Genomic DNA, 20,719 nt, shown 5'->3' with positions numbered 1-20,719 from the left:
CTCTCTCCCTCTTTCTCTACCAGCCATCCCTCTCTCTCTCCTCTCTTCTCACTTTTCTTCTCTTCTTCCTCCTCTCTTTCTCCACCATCATGATCGAGGCCTTCCACCATAGAATCGTAAATTCAACAATACTGAAGTTATTGTATTTTTTAATTAAATATTTTTACCAACCATTAACAACTAATTGTATTATAAGTGTTGGAAGATGGGTCTAAACTCACACAACATAGAAGAACCAAACATCCAAGTGTGTTAGAAGATGGGTTCAAACCCATACAACCAAAGAATACCCACACATCCAAGAGATGTGAAAAATAGGTTCAAAGCCCGTAGACCAAGGAGAAGGCCCATAGACCCACATAGTGATGACAGGACGGTAAATAAAGAGTTATCTCATAGAAATAACATTGATGTAATTAAGTTAAGTTCTATGAGCATAATTATAATATTAAAGTTTGATTAATCTATAAATTGAACTTAGAGAGAAGGCGTTGGAGCTAAAAGATGTGTCTAATACTGATTGAAACAAAATCGCTACAAATCAAATCCGATGTTCTTACTTGCCCAGCCAATAAGTACACTCTGATCTGTTTCCACAAATTTCATATTGTTTGATAACAGAGTATATCACCCAAAGCAGATCCGTAAGATTCCACACAGCACAAAGTCTGAAATAGTTGTTCATAGTTGTTTGCTACAAGCTTCACACATATATAACATAAAAAAAGAAGATGTGGGAATATCTGTGAAGATGAAGTGTGCTCCAGAAGTAGCTTGCCAGCCCTGTTGAAACTTTCTCATGATGCAACAACTCATCTGAGGCTTATTGCAGGCCATTGGTTCACCCCTCGGGTCGCCGGAAGGGAGGCCCTGACAATGGGTACTCGCCTCACAACTGAAAATGCTTCATTGAGGCGTGCCGCACGGATCATGAACTGTGACACCTTCTGCATATTTGGCATTCATATCGAAAAGTTAAAACAAGAAAAACACAGGAAAAATCAAACCTTTTGGTTTGATTTTTTGCTAAAAGAAACCAAGTACCCTTTTCAATCATTGTTATATATATATAAGGGGTTTCAATCAGTAAAATCACAGGCCAGTTCCCAGCAAATCCAACAAGGTGCTGTTTAGAGTTTGGAGAAGCTCAAAAGGGGGCTTCTACACAATCAAAGACTGCCTCCACTACGACCAAGATGCAGCAAAGAACAACTTAAATAAAAGAAGCTAATAATTCTCAGAGGCCGGGATAACAAGCGTGTAATGGGAAACGATGAGAATCTCAAGCCGAGATATGTCAAGCAAATGGAGTAGGTTTCTTGCATATAATCTCATTATGCTTTATATGAAAACAGTAGCCAATAAAAACATATCATAAGGGACATAAGTTTCTCTCCAGTGGCCCACTGTGGTTTGAACCCTATGACAGAAACATAGCCAATATGAGCAACTAAATTAGTCCATTCCTATTGAACAACCATTCATTTGTAAACCAATATCACTTAATCATGATCATCACCAACAAAGCATTGCTCCAATTCGTTTGATTCAAATTCAAATAACTTAACTGGGACACCCTTTGAATTCGACTTTCATCTTCTACAATCCCTTTAGACAAAATTCCAATAAATCTCCTCACTAAATATTAAGAGATTGAAGTTGTGGTCTGCAACTAAGGGTGGTGCAGTGTCCCACCCACTTAACTTCTTTAAAATTTCAGTTGGGCAAAGAGACAATGGCCAAAGGATTAAAACAGAGTTTTGCTTCACAAGAAATAGTATTTGTCAAAGTGACAGGAGGATGTTATGGCAAGAAGCACATCAAGCTTCAGAAGAAAATGAAGCTCAAGACCAATGATTTTGACATTTATCATACTTATAGAGTCAAGAATCCCATCAACATTGAGCCAATATTAACTAGCTCAGACTAAAGAAAGACAAGCTCCAAAAACAGAACTTCTCTACTATGGCAGAATACAAGCAAAACGGAGGATAAACCACAGAACTTGTCTACTATGGCAGAACAAAAACAAGGTCTAGGATAAACCACTAGCCCCAAACCCGACATATAAACTTTTAACAGCAAGGGAAGATTCAAATTACATTCTTGTAGCCACCAAAGTGCAACAGGAGATGGCAAAATGTCAACAGCAACAGCTAAATTGTTGGAGCAGTTCGCAAGAAACAGCAAGGAAACAGGTTTAGGTTTACATAGAGCACAGAACTAGAAGTAGAGAAAGCAAAATGATAGAAACAAGCAATGCCACTTCTGGGTCTTGATCGCTTTTTTGCTTTAAATGCGAGCATATTTGCCCATATGCATCTTTTATCCTTTACCGAGTGCGGGGTGAATGCAGTTTCTAGTCGGTTAAACAAAGAATAGTTTAATGCACTCAATCAGATTGGAAAGAAGTAAATTAACGGGAAATCAGCGGTCAGGTACCCAAAATCTCCTTACTTCTCATAAGTATATGAGGTAGGTTATAAATTTCTGAAGAAGTGAAAGCTGTGAGAAGGGGTGAATGGGTCGTCACCTTGTCGTCCATGCTAATCCTGAAAGGAACGCTACGGGTCTTACGCTTCATCTTGTACAATCTCTTCCCCAGAATAACAAGCCCCAACATGGCTGCGGCTAAGGAGAAAGACCAAACAGGACTAACACGAAAAGCGCAGAATTTGAGAAGCTCAAGAGGAAGCTTCCACCAAGCCATCCTCTTTTTCCCTTCTTCAATCGATCTTAACTCTCCCGGAGCGGATAAATTCTCTACTCCAGCCAGAGAAGTGCCACCCACTTGGGATCCATCTCCTGAATTACCTGCCGACGCATCCCTGTCCTCGGCTTTCAAAAGGTCGCCAACGCCCTGTCCACCTTCTCCATCGGCAGCATGATATTGTCGCGATAAGGATTCGGTGCTACTAGAATCTGACCAATAACCTGCGCAATTGATACGCTCGACATCACTTTCATGAGGGCTTAGTTGCGTTATTGCATACCGCAACTCTTCTTTTTGTTTGATGGTATCGAATTTGGTTCCAGGAGATCCATAGCCGCCGGAATCCGACAAAACCTCACCCAAATTCTTATTCCCGAAATCATCCATATTGTCCCCAAAATCCCTAAATTTCCGTGCAGGGGATCCTTCATTGGAAGAATCTGACCAAAATCCGTTGGAGTTTCTGCGGGGAAGTTCTACCCCACCCAGACCCACGACCGTTTTGCCATAATCCTCGAAGCGTGACTCGGACGCAGGATCAACCCAGCTAGGATTGTCCGAATCGACCTGACCCTCTTCTCCATCTCCATCCTGGATCTTTCTCTCGTATCGCTTTTCGGAATCCAGAGCAAAGTAATCAGACTGGATGACACCTTCAGAATCCCCGTCGATTCCCTCAAAATCTCTAGAATTGAACGCCGGTTCCGAAGCGGAGATGACGGCCGCATCGGGCGTCTGGAGCAGTTCCCAGTCGTTGAATTCGGTAGTGCCTGTTTCTTCCATGGCTCTGCTATTGCTTTTCCAAAGAAGAAATAAAAGAAAGAAACGGAAAAGAGGAAATTGCTTGAAAAACAAACAAAGAACAAAAAGAAAAGGGCAAAACAGAGGAAAGAAGGGCAAACTTGAGTTGTCTTTAGCTTTCTTCTTTCAGTTTATGTATTGGACAAATCGTAAAAAGTGATCAAAGTTCTTCTGTTCCACCATCTGTTTCCTTGCAGACAGAGCAAAATGGAGACGAGGAGAAGAAGTGGGAAGAGGCAACAAGTGTCAATGCGATAGGGATAAAAATATCCACTATTTCATCCAGACGATAAAATAGCCCGATATTATCGCCGCAATAAATTGAGGCTGCGGCTCGAAATCTCGAAGATGGTCTTCAAAATCTGAGATACGACTTGATATCTCCACGAACTCTCCCCACTCTCGCTTAAAATTATTAAATTTGCCGTCAAGCATAAACCCCTAAAAAATGGTAAATATAAGTGATGATTGGGGTATTCCTGGAAGTTTACTGTTTTTCACTTAAATTAACAATAAAACAGGTTAGGCGTCGAGTTCGGACGCCCAAGCATGACTTCCTGCAACTGGCGGGGGAGACTTTCTCCATCTCTTGTTCATCTCTCACTCTCTCTCTAATCTCTTTCCTTTCTTCTTTTTCAATCCTTCTTTCTATTTTTTTTTCTTTTTTTACGAATGTCAGTTGATGCATTTCCAGTTTCCCTAGAAGAGTTCCGGACATTTTATCCATATGGTGATTTCGAGTGTGTTCTGTAGCGGTCCTATTGTTATTCGGCTACGGCAACAAAAAAAAGCCCTATCAAGTTGTGCAAGTAGGTGAGGGTCTCTTGGAGGATTGAGGATCTGCTGGGGAGATATACGGTATGTTTTCTTTCAGAAACATAAAATATAAAGGTTCCCAAATTTGAAAAAAGTTGTATCCTATCCTACTACTTCAAACACTATTGTATTGGGCATTTCTCTTGTTATCATTCCAGTGTCTCCATTGTTTCTTGATTGTCAGCTAGGTTTTCTGTTAGTTGGCTCTTTCAGAGGTCTGTATACCCATATATGAGATTGGTCAGTTTGTGGAAGTTTATTCAGTTTTGGACTTTACTTTTGTATTGCTTGGTAAAGGAAAAGAATGCACTAAAAATAATGAAATTATTTAACAAAATTCGGCATTCTTAGACATTGGCATCTTCAACGTAGAAGAAGGGACGTTCAATCAAACAAAAAAACTCCAACTCGATCACTGTCAAACTTTTGAAGACACGTAGACCTCTTTTCTATTGATTTAAGACTAAATTAATGTTGCTTTCTTCATGTTGATTTCTTGTAACTTGGCAGGATAAAACCCCAAAAACATAGAAGGAATTCAATAGCAGCCCTAAGAACATAGGATGGACCCTAGACCTGCTGAAAGAACGAAACTAACCTTACTCCTCCAAGCTCCTTTCATATACATTACTCAGTATGATTTGATTGTCAAACGTGCTCGAAATCCAAAAATATTCTGCAGTTAATGTTTTCATTAATTGTGAATTCTGAGCATGTGGCTTATTGTTCTGTAGTATCCATTCACAGCTGCTATTTACTTTTGCTCATGTACTTGAGAAAAATTATCTAAGAACAGAAATTTTTCTATAGGACCTTGGTGCAGTTAATTCTAATACTGTTCTATAAAAAATATCTTGCAACACAACAATGTGTCTAAAAACTTCTCAGTATGGAGAAAATTTCTCATATGCTGTTTAAGTTTTTAGAACATTGGAGTTGTCATTCCAATTCTAGGGAGGAAATTGGTCCAAGTCCAGCGAGGATGCAGCAAGATGTTTATGTTATCATGCTGGACAGTTTAGGCCTAACTTGTTGTCTGGTTTTACTGGGTTGTTGCCTTCTATTCTGCTTGAGCTTCCAACGGTTCAGACTTCTTTTGTGTATTATTTCTCCATCTACTGTGTGGATATTTTCCAGGTTTTTATTGGTTGGTGTCGTTTTTTAGTTTATCAAGTTAGCCCCATTTGTGGTCACTTTCGTCTCTAAGAACTATCGTTCTTGTGAATGTTAATTTGCATAGTCAGTAATGATCTTCTATGAGTCTAACAAAGTAGTCCTTTTCTTTTGTTCTGGAGTAGTACTGAGCTAAGATTATATGAGTTCTCATAAGAAAGGTGTTCTTCACTGATTAAGAACACTAAGTTTAGTTATTGAACATGAAAAATTAAACCCATTCAGGATTTAAAAAACAGTAATACTTACTGGATAATGAAAACAATTAATTTTGAGGATTAACAATGCGTCGATGCCTACAGATTCCCTGGCTTCTGATTTATTTTACACATCCTTGAGATTCCTACTTTAACTGTCATAAGTGAGCTTATCTTGCATGAGAAAACATCATTACATGAAGACACCAAGTTAAGAGATTGACCTGTAGGATTTGACTGTTCAAGAGAATTTTGATGTTGATCAGTTGTGTGCATTGTTTTCTCCTTTAAAACATGTAAGCTCTTTAGGCTAGCCTTGTATTGCATATTGACTAACCTATATCGTAAAACTTATGTGGATAAAGTACTACTTTGTTGCATTCTAATTTTCTTTTGACTGTATTTTTTCTAGAGCTCGATCATCTATTTATTTTGTGCCATTTATGCTTGAGTAAAGTTCTGATTTTTGCATCTTCCATGGCCTCTACAGCAATCTTTTTAGTGGACAGGCCAATGTTAGAAGCGTATGAGGATCCCTCTGACCAAAGGTCATTGTCTTTGGATGACACGAGCAGTGCAGAAGAATCACCTGAGGACACAAGACTCTCTTTAGAAACGTCAAATGATGCAATCCCTTACATTGGTCAAAGATTTGCCACTCATGATGCAGCCTATGAATTTTATAGTGAGTTTGCGAAACGATGTGGTTTTTCAATCCGTCGTCATCGAACTGAAGGAAAAGATGGGGTTGGAAAGGGGCTCACAAGGAGGTACTTCGTCTGCCATAGGGCAGGCAATACACCAGTCAAGGCATCCAATGATAGCAAACCACAGAGAAATAGAAAATCTTCTCGTTGTGGGTGTCAAGCTTACTTGCGCATCAGCAAAACCATGGATATGGGGGTTCCAGAATGGCGGGTCACGGGCTTTGCAAACCACCATAACCATGAATTATTGGAACCAAACCAAGTGCGGTTTCTTCCTGCATACCGAACTATATCAGAATCTGACAAAAATAAAATATTTATGTATGCAAAGACAGGTATATCAGTGCAACAAATGATGCGATTGTTGGAGCTTGAAAAATGTGTGGAGCCTGGGTATTTACCTTTCACAGAGAAGGATGTAAGGAACCTCTTACAATCATTTAGGAAGGTTGAACACGAAGATGATAGCATTGACCTTCTTAGAATGTGCAAGAACATCAAGGACAAGGACCCAAATTTCAGATATGAGTTTATCGTTGACACAAACAATAAGCTGGAAAATATTGCATGGTCCTATGCTTCATCAATCCAGGCATATGAACTATTTGGTGATGCAGTTGTTTTTGACACAACACATCGGTTGACTGCCTTTGACATGCCGCTTGGAATATGGGTTGGTGTGAACAATTACGGGATGCCTTGCTTTTTTGGTTGTGCACTCCTGAGGGAAGAAAATATGCGCTCTTTCTCTTGGGCACTGAAGGTAATATTTTTCTTACTCCTGTAGGTGCTCCTTATTGGATCTTTGCATCTCTGGCAAAGCTAGTTTTGAATTTTTTGGCAATTCATAATAGTCTCCTTGTGGGGAAAACAACAAGATTTTACATACCGTCATCCTCAACCAGTGAATATATGGGGGCGTTATTGCCAATATATGGGGGGTTATTGGGAATGTTATGGCCAACATAGGGGGGTTGCTAATAACTGGGAATGGGACATTCTAAGTATTACCTGTCCTAATTGCGTAAAATAAAACATTTTGGGAAATGCCAAACATGTTTGATGAGTTAGATTTGTATGGCCATCTGCTGTAGGACTTTTTATTTTTATTTCTATTTATTTTTTTAAATACTAGACCCCATAGCTTAGTGAGACTTGAACTCAAGACGTGTCTCTAGAAACTCCCCATTATGGCCATTGAGCCAAAGTCCCAACCCACCTGCCTTTAGACGTTCAGTGGGTTGATTTCTTGTGTATGCAAGTATTCCAGTAGAGATGCTGCTGTCATGCCATTTCTGGATAATTTTCTGTATAAAAGAACTTGTAAATTAACCAAGAAATTTTGAATAACCTAGTTTCAATCTTGTGTCAGGCATTCTTGAACTTTATGAATGGGAAAGCTCCACAAACGATTTTGACCGACCAAAACATGTGCTTGAAAGAGGCAATAGCCATGGAAATGCCTAATACAAAGCATGCACTTTGTATTTGGTTGATTGTAGCAAAGTTCCCATCTTGGTTTAACGCTGTGCTTGGTGAGCGGTACAATGAATGGAAAACAGAGTTTTATAGAATATATAACTTGGAGACTGTGCAGGAATTTGAACTGGGATGGAGGGAAATGGTTAGCGCATTTGGACTGCACACTAATAGACACATTTCCACTTTGTCTCAGTTAAGGGAACTTTGGGCATTGCCATACTTACGAAGTCATTTCTTTGCTGGGTTGACTACAACAGGCCAATCAAAGTCAATAAATGCTTTTATTCAACGTTTTCTAAGTGCACAGACACGACTTGCACATTTTGTTGAACAGGTCTCTCTCTCTCTCTCTCTCTCTCTCATCTTTTCTATATACATACCTTACTCATATGTAATGTACTCTGTTCATAAGCTTATTCACTTTATCTCGTTCTTTCTAGGTAGCCGTTGCAGTTGATTTTAAAGATCAAGCAGGGGAACAACAGACAATGCAACAGAATCTCCAAAATATTTCACTTAAGACGGGGGCACCAATGGAGTCACATGCTGCTACTGTTCTCACTCCTTATGCCTTCTGTAAACTTCAAGACGAGCTGGTCATGGCGGCACATTATGCTTCATTTCAAATAGAAGAAGGCTGCTTTCATGTGAGACACCATACCAAATTGGATGGGGCACACAAAGTAATTTGGATTCCTCGAGATGAGCTTCTTACTTGTAGTTGCCATGAGTTTGAGTTCTCGGGGATCCTATGCAGGCATGCTCTTCGTGTCCTGTCCACCGTCAACTGCTTCCAAATTCCAGACCAGTATCTACCCATCAGGTGGCGCAGGGTCCATGCGTTGCCGACCAAACTAATCTCATCTAGTCCAAGCGAGCATGCTGAGAAAATTCAAGCTTTGCAATCTATGGTTTCTTCCCTCGTTTCAGAGTCTGCTAAGTCGAAGGAGCGGCTTGATATTGCAGCAGAGCAAGTGTCAATCCTCCTGTCGAGGATTAGGGAGTGCCCCATTCCCATGCAAGGTACAACTAGAGAGGCAGTTCACCACAAGGGTCATTAGTTTTTTTACCGCAACAGGAGTTATTTGTACAGGTATTCCCTTTGCCTCTGAGCCCGGACCCACTTAGTCAGCCTTGCATGAAGGGAAATGCCAACATATACGTATATGTTGCTTGCAGGAGCTTGGCATTACCACTGATGTCATTCTAATAGTAAAAACAAAAAAGGAAAAGAAAAAAGAAATAGGAGAAGAAGCCATTTTATTTATGAGAATGAACTAATTCGATGTACTGCAGGGAAATGATGTATATTTTAGGATAGCGCCAAGAGATGTTGAGGACCGTTATACATTCTTGTAGCATTGTAGCATTGCTTTGGAAATGATACCGAGTTGTCCATATTCCAGTCCATGATTTTATCAATTTTTTTTATATTCTAAGCTTGTCCTGTGAGCTTAGAATATGAAGCGAGAAGAATAAAAAGGAGAACGAGAGACCTTCCAAGTTATTGAGCATTTCAGATGATAACAACCGAGGTTTTGACCCTTAAAATTCAAGATCCCTGTTTTGAAACCTGAACCTACTTACAAACTATAATCTCAATCCACACAATTGTATTTGAACTGTTCCTTGCAACATTGGGGCAGTGGCAGGGCAACTTGGAAGTGGGATGTGCTCACAGAAGAAGAAGAATAGCAAAACCATAAGGGAAAAATCTCAATCAACAAAATCGTATTCAACTGTTCATTGCAACCATTGGGGCTGTGGCAGGGCAACATGGAAGTGGGATGTGCTCACAAAAGAAAAAGAATAGCAAAAACAGAACGGGAAAAACGACAAAGGAATGAGGAGCTACTATTTCATTTTTATTTCTTTTTAACATGTAAAAAATTGTGTCAAAACTTCATCAGTTTGGAGGTGAGGTTCATCAGGGGTTCCAATGCACTAGGAGCGAACTTCCGGGCAAAGAGGTAACAGATAGTTGTCTCCTTTGAATTATACTTGCATGTAGTGCCATTACTGTCACGTATATCCCGTATGAAATCTTCAGTAATATCGACAGCTCCAAATGTTGCAGGGTGAGGACCCCCTCTTGACCAATCAACCCAAGTAACACTCCGGTTGGAATTCAGTTGTCCAAAGAACATATTGGTGTAAGTCTGGATGTAGTGCTCGTCAGGATAACAAGAAGGCCTACAATATTTTCTAAAGATGTCATAGTACTTGGTATCTGCAACAATATTTACTGCCAGGACACGGTTAAGTTCAAACCATTGAGATCCTTTGCGCCAATCGGCGAGTTTGATGTGCGGCAGCATGTTGCGGCTATAACGACCACGACCATAACGAGATGGGTCATCATAGGAATCCACAAAGCTCTGAGTGGAACCAATGAGATATTTATAAACAGTGGGGAAATTGTAGACAGGGATACAGCTTTCAGAGATGAGAACAAATCGCTCGTTGGAGAAGTCAAGGAGGGCATTGGCTAAGAGACGTTTCTCTGCATCTGTCAGTTGGGGCGACCCCCATCGAACATTCTGCATCAAAAGTAGTGGATGAATATTGGGAAGGCAATTAAGAGAGAAAGATACAATTCTTCAGTAATTTGATAGTAAAATGATAATAAAAGTTGAATTAGACATGCCTTCCACTAGAAATGTTTCAATTAGACATTAAATAAGAGCAGTTGAGCCTAGGACAGTCGTTCTACAAGTAAGCTTAGAAAAAGTCAGACAGATAACAACTGGGTTTAGAAAGCCATGCTTCATTGCACCAGGTTCAATAAATAAAAACTTAAAAACTTAATTTAAAGGCTTCATAGCACAAAAAGGTTGGAAGATAATCATAGTGGCAGCTTAATAGACAACCATGATAACTTTGATAAACAAGGAGAATCTATTGATGCACACGTGGTTATGGACATTGGTTATTGCCTACAGAGTAGTCTAAAGAACAGAAGCAGAATGGACCGAACCCTACATAACATGGATGAAATGTACTGTTTGAAACTGTTGTTAGGCAAGAAAAAACAAAACCTTAGAATAAATTGGCAGTTAAAATTGAAAAAAATTGACGGAATCTGAAAGTTCTGGTTGAGAAGCATGGCCAAACAACAGGAGACTATATGAGGCAGCCTCAATTGCAAAAGGATAAGTTGTGAAACTGATGAAAATGAACGTTCACATAATATTTAACCAAGACTACAATTTCATCAAATTTTTTGAAAGCATTCAAGTACCGTAGACTAAAACATCCCTCATGTCTATACAAGTGTTGACCTTGTTAAACCAGCTGAAAACACTAGTGCTTCATTGATTGTTTAATACACTCCTTCTCATATTTAGAATTCGGTGAGTTTGAAAGAAAAAATCAAATAACTCAGTTTAGCAAGATAAATTTAATTAATAAAGCATTTTTCAACAACAGATCTCTGCCTTTAATTTTTAAAACAATAATACTTTAATAACAACCACAATATAGTTGTTGTTAATATTGTTAGTGTTATCAGTATTCCTATAGCTTTTTATTTTTTAAACGTTGATCTGCTAACATTATTAAGATCATTATTATTTTCACAAATTTCTTGTAGTGGTCATTGTTCTTGTTCTTCTATGAGAGTTTAAATAAGACAAAAAATAAAACATGGTCATACACAAAAAAATGATAATACAAAATTGACACCAAGGACTATAAAAAAATTTAATTTTATGAATGAAGAATCCCCAAGAATCCATTTGAATATAGGAATTGTCATCCATTTGCAGGATAGATGCTTCTTTGCATACTTCATTATTGAAGCTCATGTTCAGCTGACAAAGAGAAGATGTTCCTATTCATCCATGTTTTCTCTTCTGGTTCTTGTTTTACAAAATCCATCATGTTTCTACCAAATCATATGACCAAGCTTGTTAAGTTCACAGCCTGGAAAACAGAAAAAACAATTCTCCGGTGACCACTATGTGGTCCCATCAAATTTTTCACTATCTGAGTAGCTTGGTTTTTCATCTTATGCCTACCATGACATCAAGCATTAGAAGAAGAAACCTTTGAAAAAGCTGTAGCTAAAGGAATAGAGTTTCTCTCCAGTGGGAACTAGTTTGAAGATCCTGAACATGTTAGACCAAAATGGAAAGGTCTTCACTTGAATCAAAGCAAAGCAAAAGAAAAAAAGCAAATGAAATTCACATCTGCCTTCCTTATTGCTGCTTTTATTTTTACTCAAAGACAAGCCAGTCTTATTGATCTTAAGTTTTCTCAATTACACAGAGGTCTAACAAAGGGGTCCAGAAGGCAAGGGAGAGAGTCATACCTGGCTGGGTATTTGGCGTCCATAGAAAGCAGAAGTTTGGGAGACATTGAGCTTGTATCCTGGAGGCGTGTGAACATATATAGAGTATTGATCTTGATGGCCATGGAAAAAGCTTTCCCACAAAGGCAGAAATGGTAATGGTCCCCTTGTCAGAAAGAGGAAAGCCACCTTAGGCACTCTCTTGTATGGAAAGTTTGTTTTTTGAGGGACCATTGAAGCTCTCCAGAAAAGTTCTTCATCTGTCATTTGGTGTGTTAACTCGCTGGGATTGATAAATTTACCTATACTTAAACAATCTTCCTCCTTAAAAACTGCCGTATAGTGAGGTAGAGGGAAGAACAGCTCAGTGGTTGAGCCGTAGCGTTGAGTAACATGCATGCTAGCTGACAATCCCAGGACCACACCTGCTATGAAGATTACCAAAAACGTAACTACCTTTATTAGTCCATGGGAGCAGTCTTTGCTTCCAGAGCCACTAAGTTTGCTCACTACTTCTTCATCTGCTCTAGTTATAGGCGAGGGCTTCATCTTGGTTCCCTTGAAAGACTCTGAATCGAATCATTTCTTACATTAGCACTGCAATTTGTCTGAGAATTTGCATCACCACAACTCCGGGTAGAACAAACGTAGCCATTTTTTTATTCATAAAAGCTCTTCAGAACTCGACTCTTAAAAATGAAAGCCCCATCTGCAAAGTTAAACTAATGATCAGCAAGAATTTCAGATTCTACTCTTAAGGACACCAGAATCAAGCACATGAATCGCCAGAAGAAATATCTAAGCAAAAGCAAAAATTTCAGAATGCTTGAAGCATGTTTTGCCATCCAACAAAGAGATAAAAGGATGCAATAAAGCAGAAAACTCAAACAAAACTTCAAAATAAGATTCTAGCACACGATGCCGATTCAGAAGAGGAAAGAACAGATTCTTCAAAAATCGATCGAGATCAAACACAAAAGCGTATCCAAAAAGGGCAGATCAAGGTCTATTGCCAAGTAGATGCAAAGTCGCCAGTTTGTCCCGATATGAATGTTGCTCGTCCAATAAGCACAAACTTTGGAAAACAAAAAGGAAAAAGAATAGAGATCAAACTAATCTAAAACAAGGATAATAAATTCCTCGAATAGACAATCTACACCAGCAAAAGAAATCATGTTGAAACAAGATTCTAACCTTCCACAACACCGAAATCGCCGCTAACTTCGCCGGCTCCAACCGAACCCCGGGTTTAAGAACTGAACCTACAGAAAAAACTTTTTGGTTAATAGGGTTTCTCGCACAATCTGCTGACGAATCGGGCGAAATTTGATGGTGAGAACTCGAGGAGATATAATGAGTATCACAGGAGACGGAAGGCAAACTGATCATGCCTTGAGAAGACTCACTTCTTGTTTTTTTTATTTTTTTTCTTCTGTTGGAATAATCGATAGAATTGAACGTAACGGAGACAATCAGAAGGACGTATCGTCTCCGTTGCTCTGGCAATCAAAGTTTGGGCGGCAGCAGTTAAAGAGCTCTCAACAGTTTCCCGGACGGAGAGAGGCTCACGTGGAGGCTCTTGGTCGGCGTACGGTTGAAAAATCAGCCTCGATGATGCTAATATGCGCTTTCCGTTGTGGCAGGCCCAAGCCGCCGATAGCTTAATATATATATATCGTGAAAGAGACGACCCCGTCGTCCGTGACCAAATCCAACCAAAACGGCCGGTCTGGTTCACAAACGATAACATTTTTGGATAAAGACTCACGAATTGTGGGGCCACGAGATTGACGGTCAAGATAGTTCTCATCAGATCGAGTGGTGAAAAAACATCTCTTTTTTTTTTTTTTCCTTTTGGATTACTTTTGAAAATTTCGGCATGGGTTTAAATAGAGGCAGGATGGAATCCGACCTTTGCTATTTCAAATAAAAAAATTCTTTTTGTTGAAAAACTCTGATTGATAAACTTACTTTTGTGTTGGAAAGTAGAATCGAAGGTCTTTCTGTCAATATATAATTTGTAATATGAAAAGTTCCACATGGATGTGCAAACGCCAAGAAAACAACGGATACTAAAACTGTAAAGAAAGAAAAAAGATAGAACATTAATCTAAACTACTAGAGATGATAGATCAGAAAAGGATCACATTTCTGATACCATGTTGAAGTTCTTTAAAAGATAAAAACTCTATTGACTATGGCTCTTGAATTTCAAGCCAAGTTTGTTGTTGAAAATCCCTTGTGTAGGCAAGTGAAGCAAAATGGTTAATGTGGCCATTTGAGTGGCGTAAGTCCCTATATAGGCATGAATTGAATTTGGCCTATGAGGCTTATGTGTAGATGCCATTTGGTTGTGTCATAGTGGATTCAACTACAAGGTGCAAACATGGATATAGTAACTTGAGTTTAGGTTGTCAACCTACTATAAATCGAGTATGTTCATTATGGGATTGATTGTATTTGAATAAGATGATAAGTTGAAACCAAATTGTAAATAATACTTCGCACAAAAGTATAGAGCATATTGAGCCCAAGTGAATGTCAGAGCTAGGTGGTTTCGATCCATTTGGGTTAGGTTCCGTCCACCCCTGGTCCACTTGGGTTTGGTACTTGGTTTTCCGCATTTAATAGATTGGTCTTTTAGGTGCGGAAAACTACCGCCTACAAGAGTGGACAGAACCACTCTGACACCCACCCCGCCCATTCTTGACCGCTTCTCATGGGATTCGAATGTGGGATGTGGCGTGCCCAGCTCTAATACCATGACAACGGCTAGCCAATACACCCAAAAGAACGATCTGTTCGGTACGGAAAGCTACCGCCTACAAGAATGGACGAAACCACTCTGACAGTGAAAAGGTAAAAGGTTTAACATGTTTGTTCCTAGAAAAGGGTTAAGTAGGTTTGTTCCAAGGGAAAAGCAAACTTCATAAACATATCCTTGCTCCCCTCCTCTAGGCTTGTTCCACATACGACCTAACAAACTTTGCATCAAGCTACTATTTGACACTAAAAGTCTATCAAATTGCATGCAAAGAATGAACTTCCGCAACAATAGGTGTTTCTTCCTTTATTTGTTTTTCAAAATGAGTCCAAAATTTTTACTCATTTTTCTATATGAGTCCAAAAAGGAACAATTTGGTTACTATGAACTTATATTTTAGAAATTACTTGTTGTGGAAAAAATTAATTTTATCATATTTTATAAATAAGGATGTTTAAGGACACATTGATGGGACTATCGTTGATGTCTTTAAAAAGAAAGTTGATTTTGATTTTTACACATGACATCAGAGCAAAGCCCAAAGTATAAAGCCTGGTAGATTTGAGACATGAAGGCAATTACTTGGATTAAAGCCACATTTTCTCTTGAAATTTTAACACAAGTGCAATAGGTGCTCAATGTATACGAGTTATGGGAAACATTAGAGAACTCCTCTATTTAGGCTAATGCCATAATATTTCATCTTAAGAATGAACTAAATAATTTTAAATAAGGGGATAATACAATGATTGAATTCTATAATTATATCAAAGAATTGTGGCTTGCTGAAATTATAGGGTGGAACTTGTAATTTTTATTGATGTAAACAAAGTACATTGGTGCTCTATTTATAATAGAGAAAATAACTAGCATAAAGGTAAAATTAAACTATCCAGTTACACCTAAAGTAGAACTCCTAATATGAAAATAAGCAAAGTCAACAATTATTAAAAATTAATAGAGAACTGATAGAATTAAAAGACCACTTATATGAGACTTCTTTCCATGAGACTCATATAAGACTCCATCATATTAGTTCTTTCATTGTGAGATTCTTTTACCATGAGAATCACATAAGACTCCTCTATATTTATTTTTTCTTCAACATCCCCCTTAAGTTGGAGTTGCTGACTTCCATTTGCAAAGAAAAATTTCTTGGTCTTCAATCTTAAATCTTCTTGCAAAGATGCAAATTTTTCATCTTTCATTCTCCACCTTACATGGATGTTTTGGTCACATAAAATTTTTTTTTACCATAACTTGTGGAATTTTTCATTGTGGTTGTTCAAGGAGTATTCTTTTGTACTTCTTTTGCTTCTCCCCTCAAGCGAGGGACCATTCTTTCTTATCCCAAGAGGCCTAGTTTATACAAAACAAATATGAGGCAAAAACAACACTCCTAGGCACACAAAAAGACTTTATACACTAGTCAAAATAGTCTAAGTTTAAAACAAACTCCGCTTAATTTTAAAGGCAAACAAGCCCAACTTTAGGGCATTGAAAATGGTCTATTCATTATTTTAACGGTATCTTAGACAATCGCACTTGGATGACAACATAAAAAGTTTGACTAAAGTTGGATGTTGGACGCACTCTTGTTCTTTCTAGTTAGTGGGTTTGAAGTGTTGAAAACAAAAATTAATAAATTGAAGAAATACGAGATGTTCGACTGCTTACACAAATTAGAACATGTTCCATTACTGAAGAAAGATATTGAATAGTTTGACACCCCAACAAGGGAGACATGTGCAAGAGATATGTCTAATCCATGACCAAAGTGAATGGTAATATGACATAAAAAAGAGAGGCATCAAGTAAGCAATCAAGACAAAAAAAAAAAAAAAACTAGTAAGAATTTTGTAGCCAAATTTGACCACAACATTGTTGGAAATGTTTTGACATAACCTTCCTTTGTTTAGCACCGAGCCTCCAAGAATTGACAACAAGCTATGGTAAACATATGACCCAAAGTTAAGAGTTGACATAAGAAGGATGTCTAATGACACTTAACACTCTTCCCGTACTATGTAAACTTTATTATTGGCCTTATCTTTTTGAAAAAAAAGACCAACAAAATGGGATCAACCTTATTCAATGAAGACCACTAAAGAGTGTGCTTGAAAGAGTCATCTTCTTTGAGCAACATATTGCCTCTTTCAAATTTAAGAGTATTTTGAAATTGTTTGATGGATCTAACTCTAAAGCTCAATCACAATGAATTGAATCCAAGATGGGAACTCAAAACTTGAAACCTAGGTTTCTAGAGAATTTGATCGGTTTGGGATGATCTTGAAGGTTTTTGAGCTCAAAACTTTAACAACAAGACTTGGTAGAGAGAGTGCATTAGATGTTTAAATTCATCAATAGAAGGAACTTTGGATGTGGAAATTAAAGGTAATGAGATGTGGACTGAAAAAAAGATCTAACTTAGTTTGTCCGCCCCACTAAGAAGATGTGTGCATTTGAAGAAACTCTGTGGTATTGACTTAGGTTGACCCTCACTCTAGTTTTGATGATAACAAAACTAAGTTAGTGAATGAAGGGATACCAAGCATTTTAGGAAAGGGAAATGCACTTACCTTCAAGAGACACCATTCAAAATCCATGAGGAAGAACTGACAAAATCAGCACAAGAAGATCTCAAGCACTATAGGGAGGTTAAGTCATTGAAGAAGAAGTACCTGACAAGACTCAAGCTTGAAGATTTTGAAAAATGAATCTAAGTCTAAAGTCCAGTGATTGAACTCTAGCACTGTAAGAGAATAGCCAACAAAATTCCATCACTTGGTAAAAGCATTTGGACCTTTAGGACGTCATGTTGTTTTCTAAAACATAAAACCATGTTTTAACTCATAATTCAAATGTTTTAGAAATATGTTTGTAGCCTTTTCATGCTTGAAATTTCATTATGAAACATTCCCAAATTGAGTGATCAATCTTGGCTACATGTATGATCAATCAATTAGAGAGCAACAAGGTTTCTTGTACAATGTATAATTGATTAGCCTTTTATGGGAATGATTGAGCAATCAGAATGTAGAAGTTAAAGTTTTAAATGTACAATTGATCAAACCAAATTGATTTGAATCAACTAGAATGTTGTTGACAAAAATTATAAATCGATCATGTCCACATGAGTGATTGATAAATAAGCTAAAGAATTTCAAAAAATAAAAGTCGTTAGAGCTGATTGATTGATCAATGCCAAAGTATGATTGATCAACAGACTAAGACAATTGAAAAATAAAGTCAATGAAGTCTACTATGCCTTAGTAGTAGGAAGTTAATGTATGTAATGGTTTTTAGTAGATCCAATAGTCTTTGTACTTGGTATTATTAGTAGATTTCTTGCAAATCCAAGCAAAAAACATTGGGCTACAGTTAAGTAGATCCTTAGGTGCCTCAAAGAATCTACTGGGTTATGTTTGTATTTTGGGGACTCAAAACCTATATTGCAAAATTTTATCGATGTTGATTGGGTAGGTGACCTAGGTGGGAGAAAGTCCACCTTAAGGTACTCATTTACTTGTGCAAAGGGAACTATTTCTTGATAATGTAATCTACAAAAATATATTGCTCTTTCTACAACGGAGGCAAAGCATATTGTAGCAACTAAGGCCATTAAAAAAAATCCTGGTTAAAGAGGTTTATTGGTGAGTTAGTTTTCAAACAAAAGAAGTATATGATTCACTATGATAGTCAAAGTGCATTAGACTTGAGTAAGAATGTTACCTACCATTGTAGGACAAATCACATTGATTTGATGTACACCACTTACTCCTCTCTCTTGTTCTCTCATGTGAGAGAAGGGGAATTAAGTGAAAATCATAAAGGAAAATCCCTTTTGGGTAGTAGATGAGAAAAAATGGGGAAAGGAAATTTCACATTTCAAGTACAAGTAATATTTTTAAACTTCCTTTATTGGGTCTCTCAAGCTCTCCTACACCTACTATTGCTAAAAGCTTGAAATATGGTGATCTCCAACCTCATTGGAATGCTTTGTTTGACGACTTGATGTTATTTTGTAAACATTTCTGAATTTGAGTGGAAATATTGTATTTTCCTCAAAGTAGATAATTTTTTTCTATTTGTGTTAGTAATTTTAAGTTTGGGCAAACTTGAGAAGAAAAAAAAATTGTAAGCCCATTATTACATAGTGAAAGAATTATTAGAAGTTGTCCTGTGGTTATTTCCTCTACATGGGGGGGTTTTCTACATGGAATTGTCTCTGATGAATTGTGTTTGGTACCCATTTCTTAGCTGATTTGTTTCACTTAGATTGGTTTTTTGTGGTTGTCCACCAGATGTTTTCTTATATGTTTGAAAGTGACTTATTTTGGCTTTACACAAATTTTTTTTAGGCACTTGATTTTCCTTAACAAACACTAAGTTGTGAGAGAGTTAAAGCCAAAAAGTTGTCTTATGAGATCATCAACCTAAATAAAGAATACACACCCAAACAGAAAAGACATGAAGAACACTAACCTGAGAGAGGTAAAATTGGAAAAGTTGCCTCTTGAGACCTTGAACATAAAAAACACAAAAATGAATAGAAAGACAAGCAACATGACAACAAAAAATCTTTATTTTTTAAATAGAGTATTGAACTTTTATATGAACATAGATTACACTTATTTGGGAATAGATAAAGAGACAATGGACATTCAATGTAATAAGAAATATGGTTCATTAGATATTGTTCAACTCTTCTTTGCTATTGGATTTTTCTTATAAAAATACAAGAACAAAACATAGTAAAACCTGAAACCTAGAGAAGCAAAATAGAAGCATAAATTGAGTAGGTAACATAAGGGAGAATATGAAACTATAAATAACTAACTTAAGAAGATAATATTGAGGAGTTCCAAGGCCAACAACAGTTGGGAAAGAAGTAATCAGAAGAGTTCTAAGCCTTTGTTAGTTTGAAATTATGAACTTGGAATCTGTTTGGTACAATTTTGATTTTGGTTATCCTATTTGTATGTATCTATTATCTTAGTTTAAATTTTGATTTGGTAATTCTTATCATCTTTAGTTTGAATTTTCGTCTCTTCGGTTTTGTAAGAATTTCATTAGCTACACTACTTTCTCTTCATCTTTGTCAAAGATAATCTATTTGCCTCATTGGGTGCATCTAGTAGTAAGAAAATGATATTTGTGAGTCGATTATCATGATCTTTTGTTTATCCCTCATCTGATTCTTCCTCTATTTTAATTTTTTTTTGAGTCAGACTCATTTCAAAGTCCCTAGAGACCTACTTAGTAGAAAGATAGATACGAGATTTATGATCCCAAAAAAATAATTTATCGTTAGAACACTTAGGTAACAACCCTCAATTTTTTAAAAGAGTTTGTGTTTTTAAACCTATGTCATTATTTAAAAGCTTGTAAACCACAACCCTAATTCTGCATTGCAGAAGGTCTTTTCTCTTTATAGCCCAATCGTGTTGCCTCACGGTTTTTAGCGCTTTTCTTTTGTGCTTTTAGTACCGAAATTTTTTTGAAGTCTCATTGTACTCTTGACCTCTTCTAATGCTTTCGGTATAGGATGTTAGAAATTAGATGGCCTAATTCCAAACTAGCGAGAGCAATAATAATAATCGTGGAAGAAAGGAAAAACAAACATGAAAAAAACACAATAAAATTTATACAGGTTCGCCTCAAGGTGAGACTACGTCATGTCTTCCACCACTGTAGTAATCCTCTATGAAGATAAAATAGTTTACAAGAGAGATCATACATACTTACAAGTGTTTTTTTTTTCTCTAACCTCTC

At 37.4% G+C, this 20,719-nt stretch overlaps 3 protein-coding genes across 4 annotated transcripts; 1 reads left to right on the top strand and 2 right to left on the bottom strand.

Annotated features, from left to right (window-relative positions):
- Positions 1–531: 531 nt before the first annotated feature.
- Positions 532–3,889, bottom strand: LOC137945180 (uncharacterized). Its single transcript, XM_068790954.1, has 2 exons — positions 2,534–3,889; positions 532–947 (listed from the first exon to the last, which is right to left on the bottom strand). Exons 1-2 carry the CDS (start codon positions 3,494–3,496, stop codon positions 813–815), a joined length of 1,098 nt encoding a protein of 365 aa, XP_068647055.1. The 5' UTR covers positions 3,497–3,889; the 3' UTR covers positions 532–812.
- A 162-nt stretch (positions 3,890–4,051) lies between these two features.
- LOC137945178 (protein FAR1-RELATED SEQUENCE 11-like) lies at positions 4,052–9,593 on the top strand. Its single transcript, XM_068790951.1, has 4 exons — positions 4,052–4,372; positions 6,191–7,170; positions 7,780–8,223; positions 8,330–9,593. Exons 2-4 carry the CDS (start codon positions 6,214–6,216, stop codon positions 8,948–8,950), a joined length of 2,022 nt encoding a protein of 673 aa, XP_068647052.1. The 5' UTR covers positions 4,052–4,372; positions 6,191–6,213; the 3' UTR covers positions 8,951–9,593.
- LOC137945179 (glycosyltransferase BC10) lies at positions 9,502–13,798 on the bottom strand. 2 transcript variants are annotated; one of them, XM_068790953.1, is made up of 4 exons: positions 13,587–13,798; positions 13,375–13,442; positions 12,202–12,889; positions 9,502–10,429 (listed from the first exon to the last, which is right to left on the bottom strand). In XM_068790953.1, exons 3-4 carry the CDS (start codon positions 12,727–12,729, stop codon positions 9,785–9,787), a joined length of 1,173 nt encoding a protein of 390 aa, XP_068647054.1. In that variant the 5' UTR covers positions 12,730–12,889; positions 13,375–13,442; positions 13,587–13,798; the 3' UTR covers positions 9,502–9,784. The 2 variants fall into 2 exon arrangements, with proteins under 2 accessions (XP_068647054.1, XP_068647053.1); XM_068790952.1 differs by having other exon boundaries at positions 13,375–13,798.
- Between the last annotated feature and the right edge of the window lie 6,921 nt (positions 13,799–20,719).

Source organism: Aristolochia californica, unplaced genomic scaffold, assembly GCF_029961685.1.
Source record: "Aristolochia californica isolate CCGP_79_NKW_82.1479 unplaced genomic scaffold, dmAriCali1.0.hap1 SCAF_12, whole genome shotgun sequence".
NCBI classification, from domain to species: Eukaryota; Viridiplantae; Streptophyta; class Magnoliopsida; order Piperales; family Aristolochiaceae; genus Aristolochia; species Aristolochia californica.
Note: the sequence above shows the minus strand (reverse complement) of the source record. Positions and strands in the feature narration are given on the sequence as shown.